At 41.7% G+C, this 22,959-nt stretch overlaps 1 protein-coding gene across 8 annotated transcripts in view; it reads right to left on the bottom strand.

Annotated features, from left to right (window-relative positions):
• Window positions 1–21,617, bottom strand: part of celsr1a (cadherin EGF LAG seven-pass G-type receptor 1a) — an 82,508-nt gene extending 60,891 nt beyond the window's left edge. For all 8 annotated transcript variants that reach the window (XM_016663638.1, XM_016663637.1, XM_016663648.1 and 5 more), the window contains exon 1: window positions 17,906–21,617. In XM_016663638.1, the coding sequence (XP_016519124.1) occupies window positions 17,906–21,404 (3,499 nt within the window). In that variant the 5' untranslated portion in view covers window positions 21,405–21,617. The remainder of the gene's footprint in view (window positions 1–17,905) is intronic.
• Between the last annotated feature and the right edge of the window lie 1,342 nt (window positions 21,618–22,959).

The raw sequence follows: 22,959 nt of genomic DNA, 5'->3' as shown, positions 1-22,959 counted from the left end.
TTAATTTGGGCAGTCCTGTTTTCTCCACTCTAAGGGGAATCAGTCATGCCCTCTCTTTTTCTGGTTAACCACATCCCCTGCAATTGGCACGTCTGCTTTTAACAAGTGCTGAAAGAATAACTCCCTTTCCACCACTGACAACCAATGAAGACAAGCACAAGCAAATCAAACTCAAACGAATGAAGTGCCTTTTCTTTTTCCCAAAGCCGACTGCTGTAATTGTTGGTTTTCATTCCCAATTAGCCACGGCAAAGCTCCTTCGCCTGCTTCACCTTCTCTGATCCTGTCGAGTATGTGGAGCCTGAAGGCTTGCTTTCAGTCCCGCTGTCAACTTCAGGAAGTCAACAGAAACACTATAAATTGTTAATGGATTAGATGGATCTGTTCGGGTGTCGAAGGAAGAGTGACGGCTAGCAATTATACGAAGGCAGCATTGCAAACTGTGAGCCGTCTTGCTGCATTTACTTAATAGCACGAGTTGTACATCAAATATATTTTGACGCTTTGATGCCACATCTGGTTTTGTAGTATTTGTATAAATGCAATATGCATTGTGGTTTTCAACTAGAGTGGCTTAATCCACCAACTTCTACAGAAAGAGTTGCACATCAACAACAGCAGCTTGTTCAATTATGGATTAAGCTCAAAGTGCTTTGGAAAGCCTGCTGCAAAAAACAAAAGCAAGTTGAAAACCTTGCTACACAAGCATCCTAGTGTGCATGTTTGATTCATTATGTGCATACACTCCCAAATGTTTGGCTATTTGCGTCGGATAACGAACGAGATTGACATATGTAGCATATCAGCTGTTCCAAGGCTGCTGGCCAGTTGGTCTCCGAGCTCAACATTTGCTCAATCAATGACAGTCCGGTTCGTTTTTTTGGCAGTTGTTAAGCGCCAACATACACTGATTCATTCAAGGATTTAATATGATAATTGACCAGTGAGAAAACAGGCGAGATATCTTTCCAAATGTTATTATTAAGGCAGATTATAGTAATGACATGGCCTGGTAAAGCCGTGTCTCTATTGTGCTATTTTTGGAAAACATGAGTTGAAAGGCAGAAGTAGATTTGCTGATGTGCCTTGTATCTCCGTCGTTTTTTCTCATTTTTCTTTTTTTATGGCTGAATCACAAACACTGACCTTACCTCAGGCTGGTGAGGTCTGCATTACTTTAGATGTTGTTCTGGGTTATTTAATGACATCCTAGAGGAGTCATTGATGTTCTCTTGGAGTTATTTTGGCAGGTCACCCACTCCTGAACAGGTCCACCACTGTTACATGTTTTCTTCACTTGTGGCTACTAACTCTATCTGTGGTTCAGAGATGCCGTAGCCTTAGAAATGGCTTTATAACCCTTTGAAGATTGATAGATATCAATAGCTTTACTTCTCATTTGTTCTCAAAATTCCTTATGCAGGAAATTTGAGTTCGGGGTGCAAGGGGGTCTTGGAGATCTTTGCAGTGGCTAAGGAAATTGGTCCAAAAATGTGGCTAATCACAACAGTTATATCCATTATTATTAATTTAACATAGAGACATGTTGTATTGGATGTATTTTCCTCTTAATGTGTGAAATCATCATTGAAACACCGCTTTGTGCGTCCGTATTTGATGCCTTGAAACACTGAAGGGTGACAAAAGCAAAAAAAAAAAAAAAAGAAGAGGGCAAACATTTTTTTCACAGCACTTTAGCTGATGACAGTTTCATAGAGGCTTTTTGTCCTCCAAGAATTTTATGAGCTCACTGAAAGCCACTCAGCTGGCCTTCATCCTGCCTATCTCTAGTGATCCTTAAAGCGCCCGGAACCGCATGAGAGAGGAAAGCAGAAGATTAGAAAACCACCAACAAAAGTGGAAAATACAGCAGGAACCTCTGCCTTCAAGACCAGAGCAGAACAAGCAGATATACAGAAAACAAAGCCCCAATAAAATCTATTCACTAGACGCCATTTATGTCCCTATTGTCAGTGGGAGCAATGGGTAAATGTGGTCCGAATGGGGTTGGCAGGGGAGGAAGCCTATCAGGGTGGAAACAGGGTTGTAACAAAGCCATATGGTTGAGTGGAGAGGAATACTTTCTTCTCACTGCCAGTTTCTTTGAAGTCAGGAAAAGGCTAAAAAAGAAAGGATAGCCTCTAGCCCTACTTCTTTCCTATTCTTGTTCTGCTATTTTACCATTTCTCCTTTGATATGTTTTATTAAAGATATTCTTTTCCTCTACTTGGGACCTCTCCAAAGGTATAGCTCCCGTTGCCGTACCGTGTATCTTTCTCTTGCTGCTCACTCTTTTGTGTTTATTTCTTCCTGACCCTCATCGTCTCCTTCACAGGGTCAGGTAAATGTCACTGCATTGTGTGCTGGATGACATGGATGACAAGGACGGTGCGTGACAATGAGTTGGCCTCCGGAAAGAAAAGAAAGGGAGGGCACGGAGACATATCGGTTTTCTGTCGGTTTACCTGTTTCTTTAAGAAAACTCGATTATAAGTGGAACTTCTTACATGCTGCATTTGAATTATTATAATTGGAAAAATGCCCCCTCCCCCCAAAAAATAATTATCTTGTCTAATTCTGAAAATATTTTATTGAATTATCAAATAAAATGTTTGTAAAACTCCAGCGCATATGTGAAAACGGTTATAGCTTTACGGTATGTTTTTAATCGATTCCTTCTTTTTAAATTGCTGATCGTGGTTAAAAAGTAACGCTAAAGTAAACCATAGAAGATTGGACTACCCCCCCCTCCCAAAAAAAAAAAAAAAAAAAAAAAAAAAAAAAAAAGAACTTCTTTCATCTTGCCCCATAACACTTGCACACTGCTGGAAAACCAGTAATCACACCACAACAATGTGGTACCAAATGCTCCAAATAGTGGGTTGCACTGCGATTCGCTACTTGTTGGACCCAGTAGGATTCTATCTATCTCCCCTTCAGTTCTAATAACTGAAGGGGATTCATTGAGGCTGGAAAGCAGTAAATTTCAGCTTCGGCTACACCTCGGGGGGACGTGTCCCAGCATCTCACAGATATTTTGTCTAGCCTCAAATAGACTAATTCTAATAGTTTCATGAATTACGGTTTCGGAACCCCTCCCTCAGTCGACACCTTTGAAGAAATTAGGGTCATTGAGTTTTTTTTTTTTCCTTTTTTTTTGTGGTTGTGCTGTGACATGTTTTGAGGATCTCAGCAACAGAGAAGAATGAGTGGATTGCGGAGAACAGTCGACCAAAGGCTCTCCTGCCTCTTAGACGTGCATCTAAAAGCCACTGATATAACAATAAAAAGCAATTGGAATATATCCTTTGCCTTATTTTGAAAATGACTGCGTAAGTGTGAGTATGCAAGTTAAGCTGTTTCATCCAAAGCAAAACACACACTTAGATAAGCACGTTTGTTTGCATGACTGCACATGCACGCATTCTGACAAGCAGCAAAAATACGTACTAATTATGAGAATGTTTCTTGATTCTGCTCGGAGGTGAAATCATTCCTGCGGTCCCGACCGGAATGCCGACATTTGATACCCGTTTTGTAGAAAATGTGAACTCACAATGAGGCACAAATAAGGGTCATTAATCTGTTGTTGTGGACCATGTTTCAGCAGCTACACACTCCAATCAGCTTCTACATCTAGGTGGTCTGTTGCATCTTTTCCAAAGTTAAGATGGGACTAAACCAACATTTGCACTGTAAATGTTTCAGTATAGTTCTCCAGCTTAATCAGTTCAGTTTATTTATATAGTAATTCACAAGAAAAGTTATATCAAGGTACTGTACATACATGTAAATATCAGTTCAATGGCATCATATTTAAATGAGAAATATGTTCAGTTTTGGTGTCTTGATTAATTTTCAATAAAAGAAATGTTGGATGCTGTCTAAATGAACAAAATATGACAGTAACAATGACAAAGGTAGGTTTTGAAATTCAATAAAGCAGGTGAAATGCGTGGTATGTCACTTTTACATGCCTTCCTCGGGAATAGTTTTCTTTGAAAATGTTTCCTCAATTCCCAGTAAGTTTTGCAGGCTGGTGCAAGACTAAGCATAGACTACGTGGTTCACAATGTGTAAATTAAAAAGTGGCAAACATTTTGAAACTTCACTGTAATACAGTACAACGTGAGACACCTTGGCTTACGCACGTCCAAAGGTATGCCAGTGTGTGATATAAGCCCAAAGCGGCTGTCATCGCTTTCGTAATAACAGGCCATTTCCACGTTATCAGCCCTGCAGCGCTCCACCGTCTCCTAACTCAGAAGCACGTATGGATGGGTGGCTGCTCGAGTCAGTGTGTTACACATGGATGTGTGTGTGTGTGGCAAATGATGATCAGCGCAGGTGCAAACCAGCGCGGCCCTGGAGCAAAACCGCAACAACTAACCACATCGCTCCGCTCTCGTCTTATAAAGCCTGTCTCAGAGGGCTTGATTCATGTTAGCGTGTTGTCAGAATACAGTGTGTAGGGAATGTGGCAGCTTAACCAATCAATTATTGTTTTGTATTATACTTAAAGCTACTTCCGTCACCATTAAAGTATGTTAAACCATTAATCCTAAACAGCCTCTCTCTCTCTCTCTTTCTCTGCAATTTAAAAATTATAAAAGGAATAAAAGAAAAAAAGTGACAGTAAGTACCAAATTATTCACTTTCCTTTAATTAAGCTTAATACCTAAATAGAAAAATCTTAGACCTTGATCCCACAACTAAAGCATTTATAATGTCTCCTCAATAAAACATTTGTCACATTGAGACATTTAAAAGCAGAATTCACTGCTTTTTGGACTTTTCTAGCCAAGAAGCACCTTTAAACCAATGCAAACAGATCTGCAACTTTCATTTGTACATGGAGGCTGATGACAGGTTTCTGAGTGGGAAAGTCGGAAGATTCTCACCAACTCTGACCTTTAATCCAATATGGCTCCCAACCAGCTCAAAATGCAGCGTGAGCTTTTAGCAATTAACTGCTTAACTGCATTCCTTGATGTGTGTTTTCACTAAAGAGTGCCACCCGTGTTAGTAAATGTTTCCCTTTGATGAATGAATGCATAAAATGCGTTGAAACAACCAATGGCATCACTGGCGCAGTCCTGACTAGCGAGAGACGTGTGTCCACGTGTCGTCCTTTTAGCATTTGCATAAATGAATAACTAACAAAAGGACCACTGTGACTCTGGAAAACATTTTACATAATGCAGAATTTGTCCTCCAACCTTCCGTAACAACTGGAAGCCCTGGACTGCGACTCTCTCCTTAAATATGAGCGTAAAGGCTTGGCGGTGGTTGTGTTTGAGGGCAACTGGGAGTATGTCAGATATGAGCGGCAGCTGTCCGCCCGGGATCAGCAGCAAATCTCTAAGCACTGAAACGTGGAGCTGAACCAACTCATTCCTAACATCTTTCTCATGACTGAGCTTAGAAAGTATTCTGCCTGAGCCTCTGGGTGTCTCAGCTGTACGCAAGTGTCGACCATAAACACACATTCAGAATCAGATGTACTGCTGAGAACCAAGATCACTGAAACACCAAAATGAGCAAAATGGGCTGCAAACGAATATCAGTAAGAGCTTAAATCACAAACTTACTGTAGCTGCTTAAATCAGGAGCTATGATAATCCCACAAGATAGAAGAGCAAAGAGGAAATACATATCTTCTGAAATCAATTGACAACACATTGGATTACGTAAGAGAGTACCTAGAAAGTTTAAAAAGGAAAGTACTAATACCAACCACCAGCCTTTTGACGGTACTTTAGCTATGTTTCCATCCATTTGAACAAACTTTTAAAAGGTTGCAAAAAAGGAAAAATTAGGTATGTTTCAATCTTAGAGCGAATCAACCAGGTTATGCGCAATTTCATCAGAGGTTGGCGTTTATTACATGTGACTGTAGTAAACAGGACGTAGAACCACACGTCTAAGAGGTTTTTAGGAAAGTGTTTCTATCAGACAAGTTACAGTTGTTCTGTCACATCAACTAGCATTGGCAATGTTACATGATGTAGAAAAAGTAATGCAACTCTAATGCATCAGTCACGTGATGTAAATGTTTGCTATGTCAGAACTTAAGCAAATGCGATTTCATCTCCACTTAAGAGCATGAACTCTTTTGAAAAAAAAGAAGAAAAAAAAAAGAAAGTTATTTTGAATCTTGATGTTTCCAACTTTGTCTGATCTACTTCAAAATGCGCACAAAAAAGTTTCATATGTCATAATTTAGGTAATTGTACAGTCTTTCCTGAGAACTTTGCATTATGGCTTCTGTTTATTTTGTTTCCGATTCCTGTTTGGAACATTTGACTCTGGAGTCTAAGCAATCTTCTACTGGTCGATGGATACTGATCACTGAAATCACAAAGCCACATTTCCTTACAGTATGATCAAGAAAATGACTTTAAAAGGTAAAAACAGGAACAAAACAGAACGTAAACATTATCGGTATGTCTCACATGGCTCCAATTCTTGCTCCCGAAAGTGGGGTACAAAGCAATCCAAACCATAAAGAGGTTTCTCATTCACACTGAGAAGTCTTGAATTAAGTGTTTTTCATGCGTCCATTCTAACCAGTGTGACTATTAGCACATACCAACATCCACTATACAACTATAAAGTGCTATAGAGTCCTCTGTAGGGGCTCAGAATATGGTCAATCAGCAGTAGAAGGCAAACACACTCTCATGCACACTTGTTGCCACATCAAGCAGCGGTATTCCTGCATACAGTGGCTGATCGCAGAAGGGGGGGGGGGCGTGTAATGCAAATGAGGCTCAGGCTCCTGGATGTGAGAACTGGGCTCCTTTGTTTTCCGTGAAGCTCTGGGTGTGGTCTAGAAGATTTGAGTGTGAATTCTCTACCTGTCTTGGCTTCGACACCTCTCTCTGGCACACACGACACAGCCTGCGTTTCCTCATACAAGAGACTCAAGGATGTAAATGATTGCTGCTATGCGCAAATGATTTTTGGGCTAACTATTAAACCAGTTTGCTGGTTTAATGGTTCTGATTTAAATGACTCACCCATTAAGAAAACAAACCATGACCAATAGTCAGAAGATGTGGAAACATAAAAAAAAAACATGTTGGAAATGAATAAAGCCATGTCTGCAACAATTTAGCAAATAAAAATCTGAAAAGGGAGTGTGTGGATTTGTATTCAGCCGCCCCCTGAGTTAATTCGTTATGGAAGCATCTTGTTGCAGTTACAGCCCGTATCTCCATCAGGAGAATGAGATTTATATCTATTCTTTTTACAAATTAGCTCACCTGTTCTCTATTCGAATAGTGCATTTTCTTTCCGTTTCCTCTGCTTTGCTTTCAGCCAAACTGTGACTGAGACCTTTTGAAATGTTGGATCGCCGCTTCAAACACATTGATAACTTCCTCCATGACATGTTGCTTGGTCTCCACAATGCTGCTTGTCTACCAATATTCTCTTTAAAAAAGAAAAAAGAACCTAAGAACAGAACCTCACAGAACAGCTGAAATTATACTGAGGTCAAACTAAACCCCAATCAAGTGTCTTCTGAAACTAATTAGCTTTATAGGGTTATAAAATTATAGGTTACCGAATACAAATGACAGTAATTCGTGTTTGTTAGTCGCATGAAAACCCACTAGAGATACATTGAAATTTTGTGGTTGTGATGTGACAAACTGTAAATAGGTTCAAGAAATATAAAGTAGGGATGTGTTCAATCTTCCCCGTTGTGCAAGGCACAGGCAGTTCAGATGACACTGCAGAAAGATTAAGTACTCAGAGAAGACCTCTATTTGAAGATATGGAGCTGCAGCAATGATAAACTCTGCTTTACATGTCAAATGATCATAACCTGAGGTCAAGAAGCCGGGATGCGCAGCGCAATACTGGGTCTGACAAAACGCAGACGAAGAGACAAAACATGATGGATACATGCACTTTAAAGGCAACACATAAATATCATTGGACTCAGTTTTAGTCTACCTTGAAAACAGAATCCTAATTGTGCCAGGACTTAGAGCAGAGGCTTTGGCGAATAGTCAGTGATTTAATAAAAAGAGAAAGTCTCTCGCCTGTTATTCAGATGTTGCCAGCAACATGAACGGATCCTGTGCATCAAATTAAAGCAAAGAAAAATTCTGTTCAAAAAACACCAACTCCTCACCGTCATCCAAGCTGTAATTTGATAAAGGCGCAGCCAAAGGTAGTCGGCAGCAAGTACCTTATTTTCAAACATCACATGAGACAAAGACAGAGGCGTGCTTTGTGGTTTCTTGTTCTACATTGTCAAAGGGGCGTCAGGAATGCTACTGCAAATCTAATACACAGTTCTGATGGGGTTTTTCCAAGAGCAAGGCTGACGCTAGGGCTGTTTCGGTTAAAAGAGTCGATAAACTTACGGTAAAGAACTGGCTGGGTTTCCCAAAGAGCTACAAACATCTCTTCAGTAGGTTTTTGCTTGTTCTTGTTTCTTTTTTTAGTCTGAAGTTATACAGTGGGGATTCAGTTTATCTCCACATCAGCCTGTGATTGTGCATGCTCTTTGCAACACCTCTCATCCGAATGATCAAATAGCAATTTAAACGGCAGCCATACGTCCAGCCTCTTACAGGATTTATAAGCACCACCTGGGAACTTTAAATGAAATGCGTTTATAGTAAATGGAGCTACACAAAGTCAGTCAAAAAAAGTTTTCTGTTGCTTTTATGCCAAGAATAGGAGAATAGGTGACATGCTTTTGATGGGATCATTTTCTTACCCAAAGTCCCTATGCCTGAGAACCGATCTAGTCAGTTATAAAGAGGAATAGAAATACTAAAAACTTGCTCTTATACAGCAAAAAGAAACAATTTGATTTGTTTATACAAAATAAATCCCAACAAGAAAATCTCTGAAAATCTTTGGCTGTTTTTTTTTTTTTTTTGAGGCAAAGCCATTTGCTTTGTTAAAAAACAAACAAACAAACAAAAAACTCCTGAAGGATGAAGCACCTTATAATAGTAATCAGAGACAGTTTGGAAGGGCAAGGCGATTTCTGTGCCCCAAATAAAAGGTGAAAGCGATCTTTGTGTGAAACTTGCCCTTAACACTCCAGGGGAAAAGGTCGCCGGCTGTAAGGCCCACAGCTCGCAGCTTTGTGATCTGGATCTAGAGGCGCATGAAGACAGGTACCAGTGTGTTGTGTAAGTGCAAATGCGTCTGAGCGGTCTGCTGGGTGGTGTTGAGTACGCGAGCTAGTCACCCTATCCAAAATGTAACAAGAGGACGTCTTGGTTCAAGGGAGAATCTTGACATGTCATCAAAAGGCCTAGCCAAACTCGGTATACCTCGGAGCTCCCTCTGTCTTCATCTCTCCCTCACTCGCTCTCTGTCAAAAGACATGACCCGGGGCTGCTGGAGGAAACACACAAAGCTTCAATCCGCACGTCTTAGTCTGCTCCTTTGAAATGCTTAAAGGCCTAAGCCACTCCGCCTGTAGGAGCCAAGTGTGACCCAGGGTGTGGAGTAAGCTGCGTTGCCTTCTAACCACTGCGATACTCTTACTCTGAGTGTAAAGTTCTACTGCTGGACTAATTGGTCCATTGGCCAGAGTCAATTCTCGGATCTACTCGCACATGCGGAGTCTTGGTGTGTGCAAGTGCGCGCATGTATCGCTGCACTTCAACTTGTAAAGTTGGAGGCATGGTCAAAGGTTGTCGGGGGGTGGGGGGCCTGAAAGGCGATACCCGGGCTGACAGCAGCGGAGCAAGGCTTACGTCGGGGTTCAAATCCTTCTGTGACAGCCAGCACACAGGCCGGTGATGTGCCCCTGAGCAAGAGCGGTGGGCAGTTTGAGTTCTGTGTAATGCATGTTTTATGTCAAAATGGCACTGAATCAATGTTAAAAGCTAGTTAAAAGCCTAAAGATCGTGTTTGGACCTGGCATCAGCATGCATCCCAGCTTATGAAGATAAAAGTGGACATGCTTAGTTGAAGGCTGGTCATTTCACTTCATTTCACCAAGCAGGAATTATTATCCGATGGGGGGGGGGAACATTTCTCTCTCTATGAGTTATTCTGATTTGATCAAGGGTCCCACTCCAGACTCCATAAACTTTAGATCAGAAACATAGGCATTGGAAATAGGGTTTAATGTTTAATTCTAAAAAGATTAGCAAAAATTCAGTCAAACTTACAGTGAGTTTTGGGAATGTAAATAAACTTGCACTCACTTCACTAACTACCTGCCTTATCAAAAAAGTCAAAAGTTAATTTTTAGGTCAAAAAGAGTGTTGACATCTATTCTCATGCAAATACACCAGCCATTTCATTAACATGCTAAAATGCTAACATTTTTAAGACGCATTAGGCATGTTAAAAAGAATACCGTGCATATGCATGTTATCCTTCCATTCACACTCAAGTCTGACTGCAGTCCAATTTTCTCAATAATATGGACGAAAATGCAAAAAAAAAAAAATAAATAAATAAAAATAAATAAATAAATAAATGAAAAAGAATCAGAATAAAACATTTAGCAGTTTTAGTAACTTTAAAAACTTTTTAAAAAGTTTTTTTTTTTTTTTTGATGCTGAAATTCCCAGCCTGACAGTGCTGGCTACATAAAGAGTGCCAACAGTTACGGAGCTTACATTAACAAGTTCACACACACACACACCCTCACACACACACAAGCTATTAACTGTCAAGATCACACTTGTCACCAGGCGGAAAGGACTAAAACTGAGGCGTCTCAAAGCACAATCTGGCACCAGGTCCAGCTGTGGACTCCAATATCAACTCTTAAGGGATCAGTGTTGAAGCAACAATTAAGGATTTGCTTTCACGCGTACACAATTACGGTGTGGTACGGATGAAGGAAATGTTCTCACAACACAAAGGATTTCCAGTAAAGTTCCATGATGCTGGAACTAAGTGATAATTTCCTGGTTTTTCTTATATCAGAAGTGATGTTGGTCAGTCCTGTAATTTCCCTCTGGATTGAATTTTGGAGTCATGTTGTAGTTTAAGCTCTGGATTAAGCAATGGAACTGATATTGGCCCATTTGTGCCAGTGAATTCAATCCATTTAAGCCGTTTGACATTTCATCCAAACACCTGTATTATCAGTGCTAATGCCAAGTCGTACTAACAGGGACGATGGCGTTAAAACTCAACTAACCGAGTCACAAGCAGCATGTGTTAGGCAGTAGACTGCAGGCTTTTCTTCTCACTCCAAACAGAAAAGGTGTATGCTATTTCCAGATCTACAAACTAAAACTCGCAGCATCAAGAAGCCAAAGTTGTATGTTTTAAGACGAATAACGCCAACTGCTTTGAAAACTTCAAGCAATTCTGGGATATACTTAAATTCTGGACATTAAGCAATAGCATCTTCCTTCTGAGGCAGAAGTAGACCTCAATTTCGGTTCCTTGATTTTCTTTTAGAAGCACTCCAAAGCTCACAAGGAGAAACTCGCCCCTAATTACATCTTGACTGCTCTAATCGTTTACTTTAGCAGGATCCGAAACGTGTGCATCGTTGCCACTTAACATTCCAGCGGCTGGTCACTGCACTTCGTGACGCATGTAATGTCACACTCGTGAGCCGTTGGCGGGCGGCAAAGCTCCTCTTGACCCCCCGCTGAGAGGGACAATAACGAGTACTGTGCTGTCTGAGTGGGAGAATGACAGAGGAGGAGACAGAAAGAGAGGTGTGTCTGGTTACAATCACAGACGACCTCCCCCCAACCCACCAACCTCACCCCAAAACCTTCTGGAGTTGTTTAAATCAGAGTCCTGCAGCATGCTGAGGTTAAAACACTCATCGTGGGAATCAAAAATATGTATATCAAGTTTTGAACTAATGCATACAAATCAAGTAAAGACGACTATTCAAGATTATTGGCTAAAGTTATGCTTTTAGAAACTCTTGACCTCAGCTAAACTAAATATTTGCAGACAGTGATTAAAAAAATCAGTCTGAAAGTGTATTTATGTTCCTAATTGGGGAAAAAATATCAACTAAATCCAACTTTATGTTCTCAAATTTTGATTTTAAAATCAATTGAAGTTATCATTCCACTTGGGGAACAAAGAAGCTCAAATATTCAGATAACAAGAAAACTATACCATAAAGTGAAGCTCAGAAAAACAAAGCCCGTCACGTGTTTTCCCCATCTTTAACTCCGTCTAGCCCGAGCCGCAGGTGGAGGTGTTTGCAGACAAACAAGCCGACTCTGAAATCCCGGCAGCAAACACGGCAGATGAAGGGAAGACGGTGCACTCTGCAGCTCGCTTTGCAGCCAGAACAAGAAGCGGACATCCGGGCTCCAAACAAAACACTGATATTGAAAAAGGAGCTCGCGGATTAAGGGTGAAACGGTGGCGGAAAAATGGCTCAGGCAACAACAAAAAAAAAAAGAAAAAAAGAAAAAAGTGGCCAGATTTTCACATTTCAGCACAGAAGTCATGAGGCACAGTCTTGTCTTTATATTGAACACAAAAAAGATGCCACATACCGCTCAGTACATCCACGGTATTTCTCAAAGCCCCAGGAGGAAATATCCTTAGATCCTTAAACACCTCAGGACTCTCAGGCCTGTAATCAAGCATTCAAACAACTTTGGAGGGGAGCAGTGACCACTACCGATCCTCTAGTTATAACACTTCCAACTCCAATCTACAACCAGGAGACTCCAAAGCCCCTAAAGCAAAACATAAACTCTTCCCACTGACAGACATAAGTAGTAAATGTCCATAAAGCACTATTAATGAGTGAATTTATCTTATTGAACAAGCAATCAGAGATAAGCGACAAAGAACAGAAAAAATCTGACTTGCTTTTTCTTTCAAATAGCAAAACTTAAGAGGAAAAAAAGGGGGAGAATTTGCACATTTTTTAAGCCGAGATAGAATGAGCTATTGTGTCTCTTTCCTGTTTCGTTTACCTCTCCAGACGGTGTCTTTTCAGCTTTAATGGGATCAGCTGCTGTGAGAAACCGAGGCAACATGTGACACAGCTTTTAGGTGTGTGACTGTCTATTAAATTACACAAATTAAACTGATAGTTTTATTCAAAGTGACTCGTCTTTGAAGAATTTAGAGGATGTTTTTACAAGAGGCTTTTGGTATAAATGATTTGAATATCTTTTGGAAGGAAACAACGGAAAATGATGCCAGTGGTCACTTAAAAATATGTTTAGTGTATTTTCAGACTATTTTTCAATTGACAAAACAATTTTGCCCGAAACTCACCAAGCAGATCAGAAAGAGGATAAAGATAAATATTGGCCAACATGTTAGAAACTTCAAAAGCTGGGGCGGAGGTTCAGCTTTCACCAGCAGAACAACCTAAATGATACAGCCAGGGCTTTTAAAAAATGGCTTAATCAAAGCCCAGACCTTAATCCAACAAAGAATCTGTCATCTAAATTGATGTTCACAGACACTTTCCATCCAGCCACAGTAAAATGAAGCTATTTTGATAAAAATGGGGACAAATATCAGTAAGGCCTACTTGTCCCAGCATGATTTCAGATCATTTCTTGATGCAACACAACTGATCTTATTTACCACCAGACTTCTGAAAACCTGAGGAAGTAATTTGACCATTTAAATCAGTCATCTTGGCACAGAGGCACAACTACATCCTGCAGGACAACAAACACCGTTCTTTTAGAAGAGTTTATTCTTACATTAGTGGCAAACATGTAACGTGTCTGACTCTTAGTAGAGCCAACCGGAAGGGAATCACCTCACTGAATGTTTGACCTGAAAGCATCATTCAGTCCAAAAAAAATAAAAAAAATAAAAATAAATAAAAAAAGATTAGGATACATTCTGAGACAGAAGTAGAGTTTTTAAAACAATTCACCCAGCCGGGGTCAGCAATCAGCTGGCGTCCTGTCCAAAGTCGACCCCACTTCTCACCCGGCGACAGCTGGGAGAGGATCCAGCCCCTCGTGACCCATAACAGGATGAAGCTGCTTCAGAAAATGAAGGATTGAAGGGACTCACAGATGGAGCGCCAACAACAGGCGGCCTTATAATAAACTAATGTGAGCTGTAATCAAATTAGCTCGTATCACCTCTTAGCACATGTTTGGCCTTGGCAGGCACACATGGGAGGGGAACAACAAGCTTCAGGTGATGCATGATGACCGAGTGGGAAGTTTCCCTGGACACTGACAGGAAACATTGGGAATGACGTGAGAGGAGCTGTAGGAAAAAAAAAAACAAAAAACTAAAGCCAGAAAGAGAAAGGGGAGGAGACGGGAATGGCTACGGGATGAACGTGATCACCTACAGTAATACCTGTTACTACACATGTGAAGTCATCAAAAGTAAGAGGTTCTCGCTGTCTGCAAACTCCTTTAGCCCATCAGTACAAAGGGAAGCCCAGCAAGCCAATCTCTGTTCTTTGACTCGTGCGGGGATTAAGTTGTCTTTTCCTGCGAAGGCCAATAACTCAACTGTTTCATAACTCCCTGATCGTAGCCATAAATCTGCAGTTCAGCTTACAGTAAATTAATTAAGAGAACTCTTCTGACGGTTCACTGACGCACACTCACCCCGTTGCTACCTCAACATGAAGGGTCACAAATCAGGGGGCATGGTGTGTGTCAGACACACCAAGAAGAAGAAGAAAAAGATGCTGGGGATTCAGCAAGCATGTCAAAGAAAGTATTCTGGTGAGGTAGGTTAAAATCTACATGGAAAATGATATGTGCGTAAAGTCACTAGTAGCTTTAACTGACGTAAAAAAAAACGTATTTCCCCTTCTGGGTGAAATGTGACAAAGTTTGAAAAGATTTAAGGGGTATCAATATTTATTCGAGTCACTAAACAGTGGATGAGCAGATTTAGCAGGTCGAAAGATTGAATAAAAACACAAAATTAACTCAAGGTACAAAACATAGTTGAGACCAAACAGCAAAGAGAGGCTCGTCTGTTGGTGTAAAAAAGCTGTGATGCTTCCTGGAGTTTGTGAAAACTGGGTGTGCTCACGGAAAACAGTGTTTTTCTTGGCTTGAATTTGAAGTAAGCTTAAAAGTTCCTTGTCTCTGTGAAAATCTAATTATGCATTTTGGAGAAAGGAGGGATTGGGAGCCGGCAGAGAAAGTGCTGCTTGGGTTCGGGTGGTGAAAAGAAATGCGAAAAAGCTGAGCTATGCAGCTCCTCCAATGGGATTAAGAAGCAAACTTAAAGGTTGGGAAGCTCAATAAAAAAAAAAGCCCCATAGGGAAAAGAGAGGGGAGGCCTGGGGAGCGGAGGGGTGGGGTGCACGAGTGCGTGTAGCATCATGCCGTGTCGTCTACTGAAGAGATCAGAGCGGGTGGAAAAAGGCTACATAGCATCAGTCATTCCTAATCGTTTAAGTAACAATCTCCCAATGCAGCATTTCTTATAAAACTCCACCTAAAGCCTGTTTGCACACGCTTCCTTAGTAGCTCTCCTCATTCCCGTTAATCCAGGATGCTTCCTAAAGAAAAACAATTTAGTCTGAAGGGTTCCAATACGAGATCAATACCTCATCAGACCTGATTACTGAGTCAAAGAGGGATTAAATAAACAGAGGGAGATCAAACTCTGGCCTTAACTCCCACAGACTGTTTCTATTGTTTAACTAAAGTAAGGCCCATCTGGGGAACAAATTACTAGTGTTGGTGAGGTCAAGAGGTCATTTTGATGACTACAATTCTTTTTTGACACTTAAATTCAAAATCAACTTAAAATCACAGTTTCAGCTACTGCATCGGCGCAGTAAGCAGAAAATGCTCTGAACATGTCTGATGTCCATCTATCAGTGAACAGGGAAAACACCAGAGGTTTTAAGTGAACGTTGATGGAAAAAGGGGACAGATGGAGCAGTGTTGTGGCTATCAAAGTGTGTTAAACAAGTGAATCTCAGAGTTATCAGGGTTGTCTTGTGTTTCAGGGGAAGGCTAGAAAAATGTTCTCAGGCCTGGTGCTCACAATGATAAAAGCCTCTGCAAAGTACTTTTTGCATGCATTTAAGGATAGCCCTGCTAAATTTCCAGTAACTACATTTCTTGAAACAGAAAGAAAAAAAAAATCAATGCTCCCTTCTCCCAATTGCAGGTGTAAAAACCAAAACATTTCACTGTATTTAGGCAGGTTTTAAGCATGGAGGATGACTAAGGGTCTCTAAAGCAGTGACCAAGAAAAGGTCAAAACAATAACCAGGAGGAAACAAAAATGTAATTCTTGACCAAGGTAGCTAGAGGGAACTCAATTCAAAAGATTTCAGAACGCATTTGGTGTCTAGTCTCTTAGAGCTCGTTAAAATCCTGATTGCATACAAGTCCCCTCAGGCTTTCCTCTCCCTGGACACCTGGGTCAAGAGGTCAAAGCATCAAGTAATGGTTACTAAGCCCTTGACATCAGCATGAACCCTAAAAAAATGAACGTTAGGATGTCTCCTTAGTGTCTCCATGCACATCTGTTAAATTGTGCAGAAACACATGCTTCTTTCTGAAGAGGTGATACAGCAAAGGGGTTCAGGCCCCCCACACCCCCCCATAGGGACAATCAAGAGGTCCCTGTTGTCAAGGATACACTGAAGCTCGTCGGCTGGTTATTGACAAGCATGAATCAGGAGGCCCTGAATGAGGGCTATAAAGTTTGTAACCTGTTGAGTAGCTTGCCTAGGATGCTGTGAGGGTCAGCAGCCATAAAGCACTCAGAAAGAGGCCAATCTGCCTTCTTTCCTAAGACAAAAACAAAGTGTGGGTCAATCAGAAAAATTACTGTTAGACAAAAAGAGTGGACCTCGAGTCGAAGTCACAAAATGGTCTATGGGGTCAGTTCATTATTATGCCAATGGTTTTGTCCCAAACCTAGACATAGACAACCAGGAGAAAATATCTGCCAGCACATTTCTAGCTTTAGAAAATGTGACTGTAAATGTAGGTTTCCCTAATGCACCCTTCTCTGTTTATTATGCGTGTTTCATACACTGGCATTCCTGACCTTAGAAACATGACAGGGTGACACAGTGAGAGAAAGATGAATGAACAACTTTAGTTGTGTTGAATTGTTTGCCTATTTCTGGGCTTGAAGTGCTGTGTGAGAGCAAATCAAGGTGACAGAAGGAGAGTGAGAAAATAGAAGAAAAGAAAAAAAAGGGATGTTAAAGCAAATCACCTGCCAATGGGTGGCAGGTTAGCTACTCTATGTATCTGCCTTAATGTTAGAGATTTTCTTGCAGAGTGAATCCTGCTGGTTAAAGTGAGAATCCCCATGTACTAGAATCTCACTAATCTTTAACTTTAAAGAACAAAGTCTGCTTCTGTCTTAGAAAAAAAAGATACTTAGAGTAAATTCTTTCTACATGACCTTGCAGGAAGAATGCCTACAGATCAAACCCATGTTCCAGACACTTCTTTCAACTTTAGCTCAACAATCCAGGGACTAAGTGCAAGTATGCAAAGCAAGTCCTTTGTTGCATCTGTGAACATCTTGCCACAAGATGTCCATTAAACTCTCCTCCCCTGCAGTGCTTCTGCAGAAGACCAAAAAATGAGGGGAATAAATCCTTGGCATACTTGAGCTCCTTCTTTCAACACCAAACCACATGAGTGCAACAACAAAGCAGCTCAGCTACAAGAGAGCCCTGATAATAGCACCTTTTTTTATTACCCAAACCAACCACTTGCACACAATGGATTCATCACCCAGAAAGCAGCACAACCGGATCCTGCGCAGAGCCTGCAGCCAACACTTTAACTGATCCTGCACTCAGTGCTGCACCTGAAACATGCCACTACTCCTATTCAACAGAAAATGATGTTTTGGCCCTGCAGAGTTTTTCACGCAACATTTCCATTATTATTTGAAAATACTGACCCAACATGAACCCAACTTTACAAGCAGTGCGTTAAGCAAGAAGTAGAACTGAAGCAATGAGGCATTTACTCACCTGAGACAGAAATGGTCATGGGGGCTTCCAGAGCCCTGTCATTATCCAGATCCCTGCTCAGTCTCAGATCCCCAGTGTCTTCATTCAGCAGTAGCAAATTGAGGTCATTCCCAGATTCAAACTTGTAACGCAGCTTATCCGATACATCTGGATCATGGGCTGGTACCTTTCCAATAATTCCAGTTGGAAAACTGTTGGACTTATTAGTGACATAGTTGTTGAAGATGATCTCAAAGTTCTGCAGCACAGGTACGTTGTCATTCATGTCCTCTAGCTGGATGTGTACAGTAGCCCGGCTCACCAGTGGGGCTGAGGTGGCCTGGACCACGATGATGTATTCTGTTTTGGTCTCGTAATCCAGGTCTGTGAGCGCAATGAGGTCGCCGTTAAAAATGTCAAGCTGAAAAACTTCTGGAATATTTCCTTCTACAATCTGGTATATAATCTGAGCATTGGTGCCCTCGTCTGGGTCGGTGGCAGTGATATGGGCAACAACGGACCCCACTTGGCTGTTTTCCTCCACATAAATAAAAAGCTCATCCTTCTCAAACACCGGAGCGTTGTCGTTTATGTCTAGGACTGAAATATTAACAGAAACAACTGCCTTCTGAGGAGGAAACCCTCTATCCACAGCTAACGCCTTCAGGTTGTAGAAAGCAACGTTCTCACGGTCCAGTTTGCGAGCTGTTCGGATTATTCCAGAATATGTTTCAATGGTGAAATCGCCCTCTCCATCTTCTCCACCCTGAAAGGTGTAACTCACCCTTCCATTGGAGTCAGAATCTTTGTCTGACGCAAAAATCTGGAGAACACTTGTTTGGATAGGTGCATCTTCAAGTACACTCCCCTTGTATATATCTTTGTTAAAGATGGGAGCATTGTCATTAGCATCCTCAATTCTAATCTCCACATAAGTGGTATCAGATTTCTGAGGGACACCATTGTCTCTGGCAATGATGGCTAAAGTGTAGGACGCGTGGTGTTCATAGTCGATCTCCATCTGTGTTGTGATTACACCAGTATCGGGGTCTATCTTAAATTGTGGAACATTATCTTCCATGATATACGTGATCCGTGCGTTCTCCCCCGTGTCATCATCTGTTGCAGTGATCGTAGTCACAGTAGAGCCTATAGGCTTGTCCTCACCAAGAAGCACCTGCAGATTGCCACCGTTCTGAAAAACAGGCCGGTGTGTATTTGCATCCGACACATTGATGAAAATCTGAGCAGTGTCGTAGAGTGTCCCATCGCTCGCCATGACCGTCAGGACGTACTGCCGTTCTTGCTTGTAGTCCAGGGGAAGGGCCAGGGTGATGAAGCCCCCACCACTCTGGCTGGTGATGGAAAAGCGGTTTCTGGTGTTTCCACTGAAGATCTGATAAGTCACCACGCTGTTAATATCCCTGTCCACAGCTGTCACGGTCAGCACACTGGTCCCCACAACTGCATCTTCGTTGATCTTTAAAGAGTATGTCTTTTCAGTAAATGCGGGGATGTTGTCATTCACGTCCAGCACCACGATGCTGACGACGGCTGATGAAGACATAGCAGGCCTCCCATGATCTCTTGCCACAACGCCAAAGGTGTAGAAGTCAGTAGTCTCTCTGTCCAGTTCTTCGCCGACTGCAATCCAGCCGGTGCTGTTGTTGATGGTGAACGGGAAACCAGGTGTTGTGTCAGTGAGCCGGTATTCCAGACGAGCGTTTTCTCCTGAATCAAGATCTGTTGCTTGAATGTGAATAACAGAGTGACCGATGGGGACATTTTCCAACACAGTGGCCTGGAAAGGAGTGCTGAAAAACATAGGAGGATTGTCGTTGATGTCCACCACATGCACCACTACTATTCCAGTACTATTCATCAATGGAGGTCTGCCACCATCGTAAGCTTTGATCCCTAGTTTATAATCCTGAATCACCTCATAGTCCAGAGGGTTGATGACAATAATCTCACCCTTTTCGGAGTTTATGTAGAACTGGCCTTTAGTGTTGCCGCTGATGATGCTGTACTGAACTTTGGCGTTATTCCCCTCATCTTTGTCAGTCGCTTCCACTTGTATAACTTTAGTGTTGACAGCTACGTTCTCTGGGACATGTACCTCGTACCGCTTCTCACTAAACTGGGGATAGTTGTCATTTTCATCCTCCACAGTGATGTGAACTGTGGCAGTGGCGGTCAGAGGATGAGGGTCCTTGCCCTGGTCATCAGCCTCAACGATCAGCTTGTACTGGGCACAGGTCTCCCTGTCAGGCCGCTCCCTGATCCTCACCAGGCCGTTCCGGGAGTCAATGTCAAACACAGAGTTGGTACGGTCTTCGTTGATGATTTTATAAACCATATTGGCGTTGGAAGGAGCATCGCCATCAGTGGCACGTATGGTCATCACCTCAAAGCCAACCTCCACATTCTCCCTGATGTTTATTTTGTAAGTTTTTTGCTCAAACACCGGCCTGTGGTCATTTTTGTCACTAACTGTGATGGTCAGGATAGAGCTGGTCGATCTTTTTGGGGTGCCGTTGTCAGTTGCAAAAACTAAGAAAACATGTGTGTCCATTAGTTCTCTATCAAGCAGCTGGATGGTTGATACGCTCCCTGTCTTTGGATCCATTTTAAAGTAATTATCAGACCTCTTGTCTTGAGGAGACTTCATGCTGTACTCCAGCCTCCCTGCCTCCCCATCATCTGGATCAGTTGCTTTCAGGGTGATGACATGTGTGTATGGGGGCTCATTCTCGGGGACAGACACCTGATAGGTGGAGATCTGGAACCGCGGACCTGAGTTTACCTGACGCTTCCCCCTGTGGATCAGTTTGCCAGACTTTCTGTGGGTACTTTCATGTTGTGACAGAGTCAAACTCAGCTGCACAGACAGCCTGCTGCCTGGAGAGCCGTGCAGGGTGCAGTGCAAATCCACCTTTTCTTTGTGTTCAAGGCACAAGTCGTTGACCAGGAACAAATCTCCATGCATGAACGCCGCAACAAAGTCATTTCCAACACATTTAGTATTTAAAAGGGTTATACTTTGCGTGGATGCCGGCAAAAGTTTCTTAACATTCAATAACAATTTACCTGCCAGTAAACAGGAAGCTGACTTCACTTTCAAAACGTGTTCAATGTGAATGTCCGGCTCGGTCTTTCTCTTATACTTAATAAAACAGTTCTGTCCGTGGACAAACACGTTAAAATGCGTCAGAGTCGCGTCCCCAGACGTCGAGGAACCTGCTCTGAAATAAACAGGCGCTGGGTTCCTTGGCGTGTGCGCGCACTGAATCCTGCGGGACAGGCGGATCACCCCGCTGCGCTTCCCAACTTGGAAAAGCGTCTGGATGAAGTTGGGCGATAAAGTCCTGTCAATGTTGTACGTCCAACCAGGTCCCAGAGACAGGTTTGCCAAAACGCTCCCGGGCTGTAAAGTCTCCGAAAGGTGCATCTCCAAACATCCCGCAAGCGGCACCGCGAGCAGGACACAGATCCAAATCCAACACATCGCCGGCTCCATGCCCGGATACCTGCCAGATCCCAGTCAGGTTCACAGAAAGCGCTCCAGTAATGGATTAACTCTCCCTCTCCCAACACCGCATTTTACTTTTATCCCTCATTGTGGAGTTTTAACGCAGGAAAAGGCGCTCGGTATCCATGGTGTCAGCGTATCCAGAGCGCGCGGCGGCTGCGTGAAACCACACTGAGTTTAAAATGAGTACAAAATGGCTCCGTGGATCTCCTCCTCCTCTACCTCCCCTCCTCTTCCTCCTCAACTTATTTCCATAAACCTGCTGCGTTCCCCCTCTGGGACGCGTTCCCGAGGGGGGTCTTTACTTTTTCTAATGGAGATTTGCCACTGACAGGATGACCAATGAGCACAAGAGCATTGTTTAAAAAAGAAAAAAAATCCTGTGCGCCGCGTCTTCCGTTCGCGACTTTTGCAGAAGTTTTATGCAGATATAAAAGTGAAAAAGTATCATAATTAAGAAGTTTTCAGAGTGCGGTGCGGGATTGTATCCATCTTCTGAGCCACAGAGCCGGCCCGAAACATAAGCGAGCCAAGCAGCACTTAAATTCTCACTGAATACATTTCTCATTAGTTTATCAAGAGTCAGTTTAGGTTTAAAGAGACTTGCGGGTGGTGTATATAGTCTTCACTAACAAATGTTCACTGACAATAAATATAGACTGCAGTATGGATACTGCTGGAGTTTACAATCCAAAATTTGCAAACCAAACTGAAGAAACACAAATGTCTGCTTCCTGTATAATTGGATAAATTACATTACAACAGGAGCAAGATTGGAGCAGATCAGACAAAGTCTGGTCAAATCACTTCAAATCACATCAGTTTCTACATTTCAAATGTGAAAAATGTTTTACATTGTTAAAGATTTTAGGGAATTGATAAATACAATATTTGTAATCATACTGCTAATGAGGTTCACTAGGAATGATTCTGCTTCGACATCATCTGTGACGGTTTTTAAATTTATAGTTTAATCTAATTTATTATACTTTAAGCGTTTAGGTGTTTATAAGAACTGAGAAATATAATAGCAGTAATAATAGTCAAGTTTAAGAATTGTATCACGTTTTAATTTGCTGTGCTTGCTTCTAAATGATAAGTTTGACACTTCCGAATTCTTAAGTTTTATACAATATAAACCTACAGTGGTTGCTATATCACTGGAATACATTGTTGTGATTATGCTAAGTTTGTCTATAACGGGCATTCTGTTTAATTTGATCTGACACTAGAAGTTTAAAATGAAAATTTAATTTTTTAAAAGTTCTGCTTGGTCTTAAAATTTACAATATTGTTGTAATCACACTTAGAAAAGTATCAAAACACGAACATTTCATTTCAAAACAACTGATTATCATTTTAGAAAAATATAGATTTAATAATTTCAAACACAAAAGAGATGACAGATAGATGCAAGTCATGTTAAAACTCACAATCTAGCATTTTTATTTTTAATTTATTGTCTGTTGCTGCGTTGGGGACACATTTTATCCACACTGGTGTTACAAATAAATCCTAAAATAAAACTGACAACTTCCCGTGA

This window comes from Poecilia formosa, unplaced genomic scaffold (genome assembly GCF_000485575.1).
Source record: "Poecilia formosa unplaced genomic scaffold, Poecilia_formosa-5.1.2 Scaffold9, whole genome shotgun sequence".
Lineage (NCBI taxonomy): Eukaryota > Metazoa > Chordata > Actinopteri > Cyprinodontiformes > Poeciliidae > Poecilia > Poecilia formosa.
This window is presented reverse-complemented; position numbering and strand designations above follow the sequence as displayed.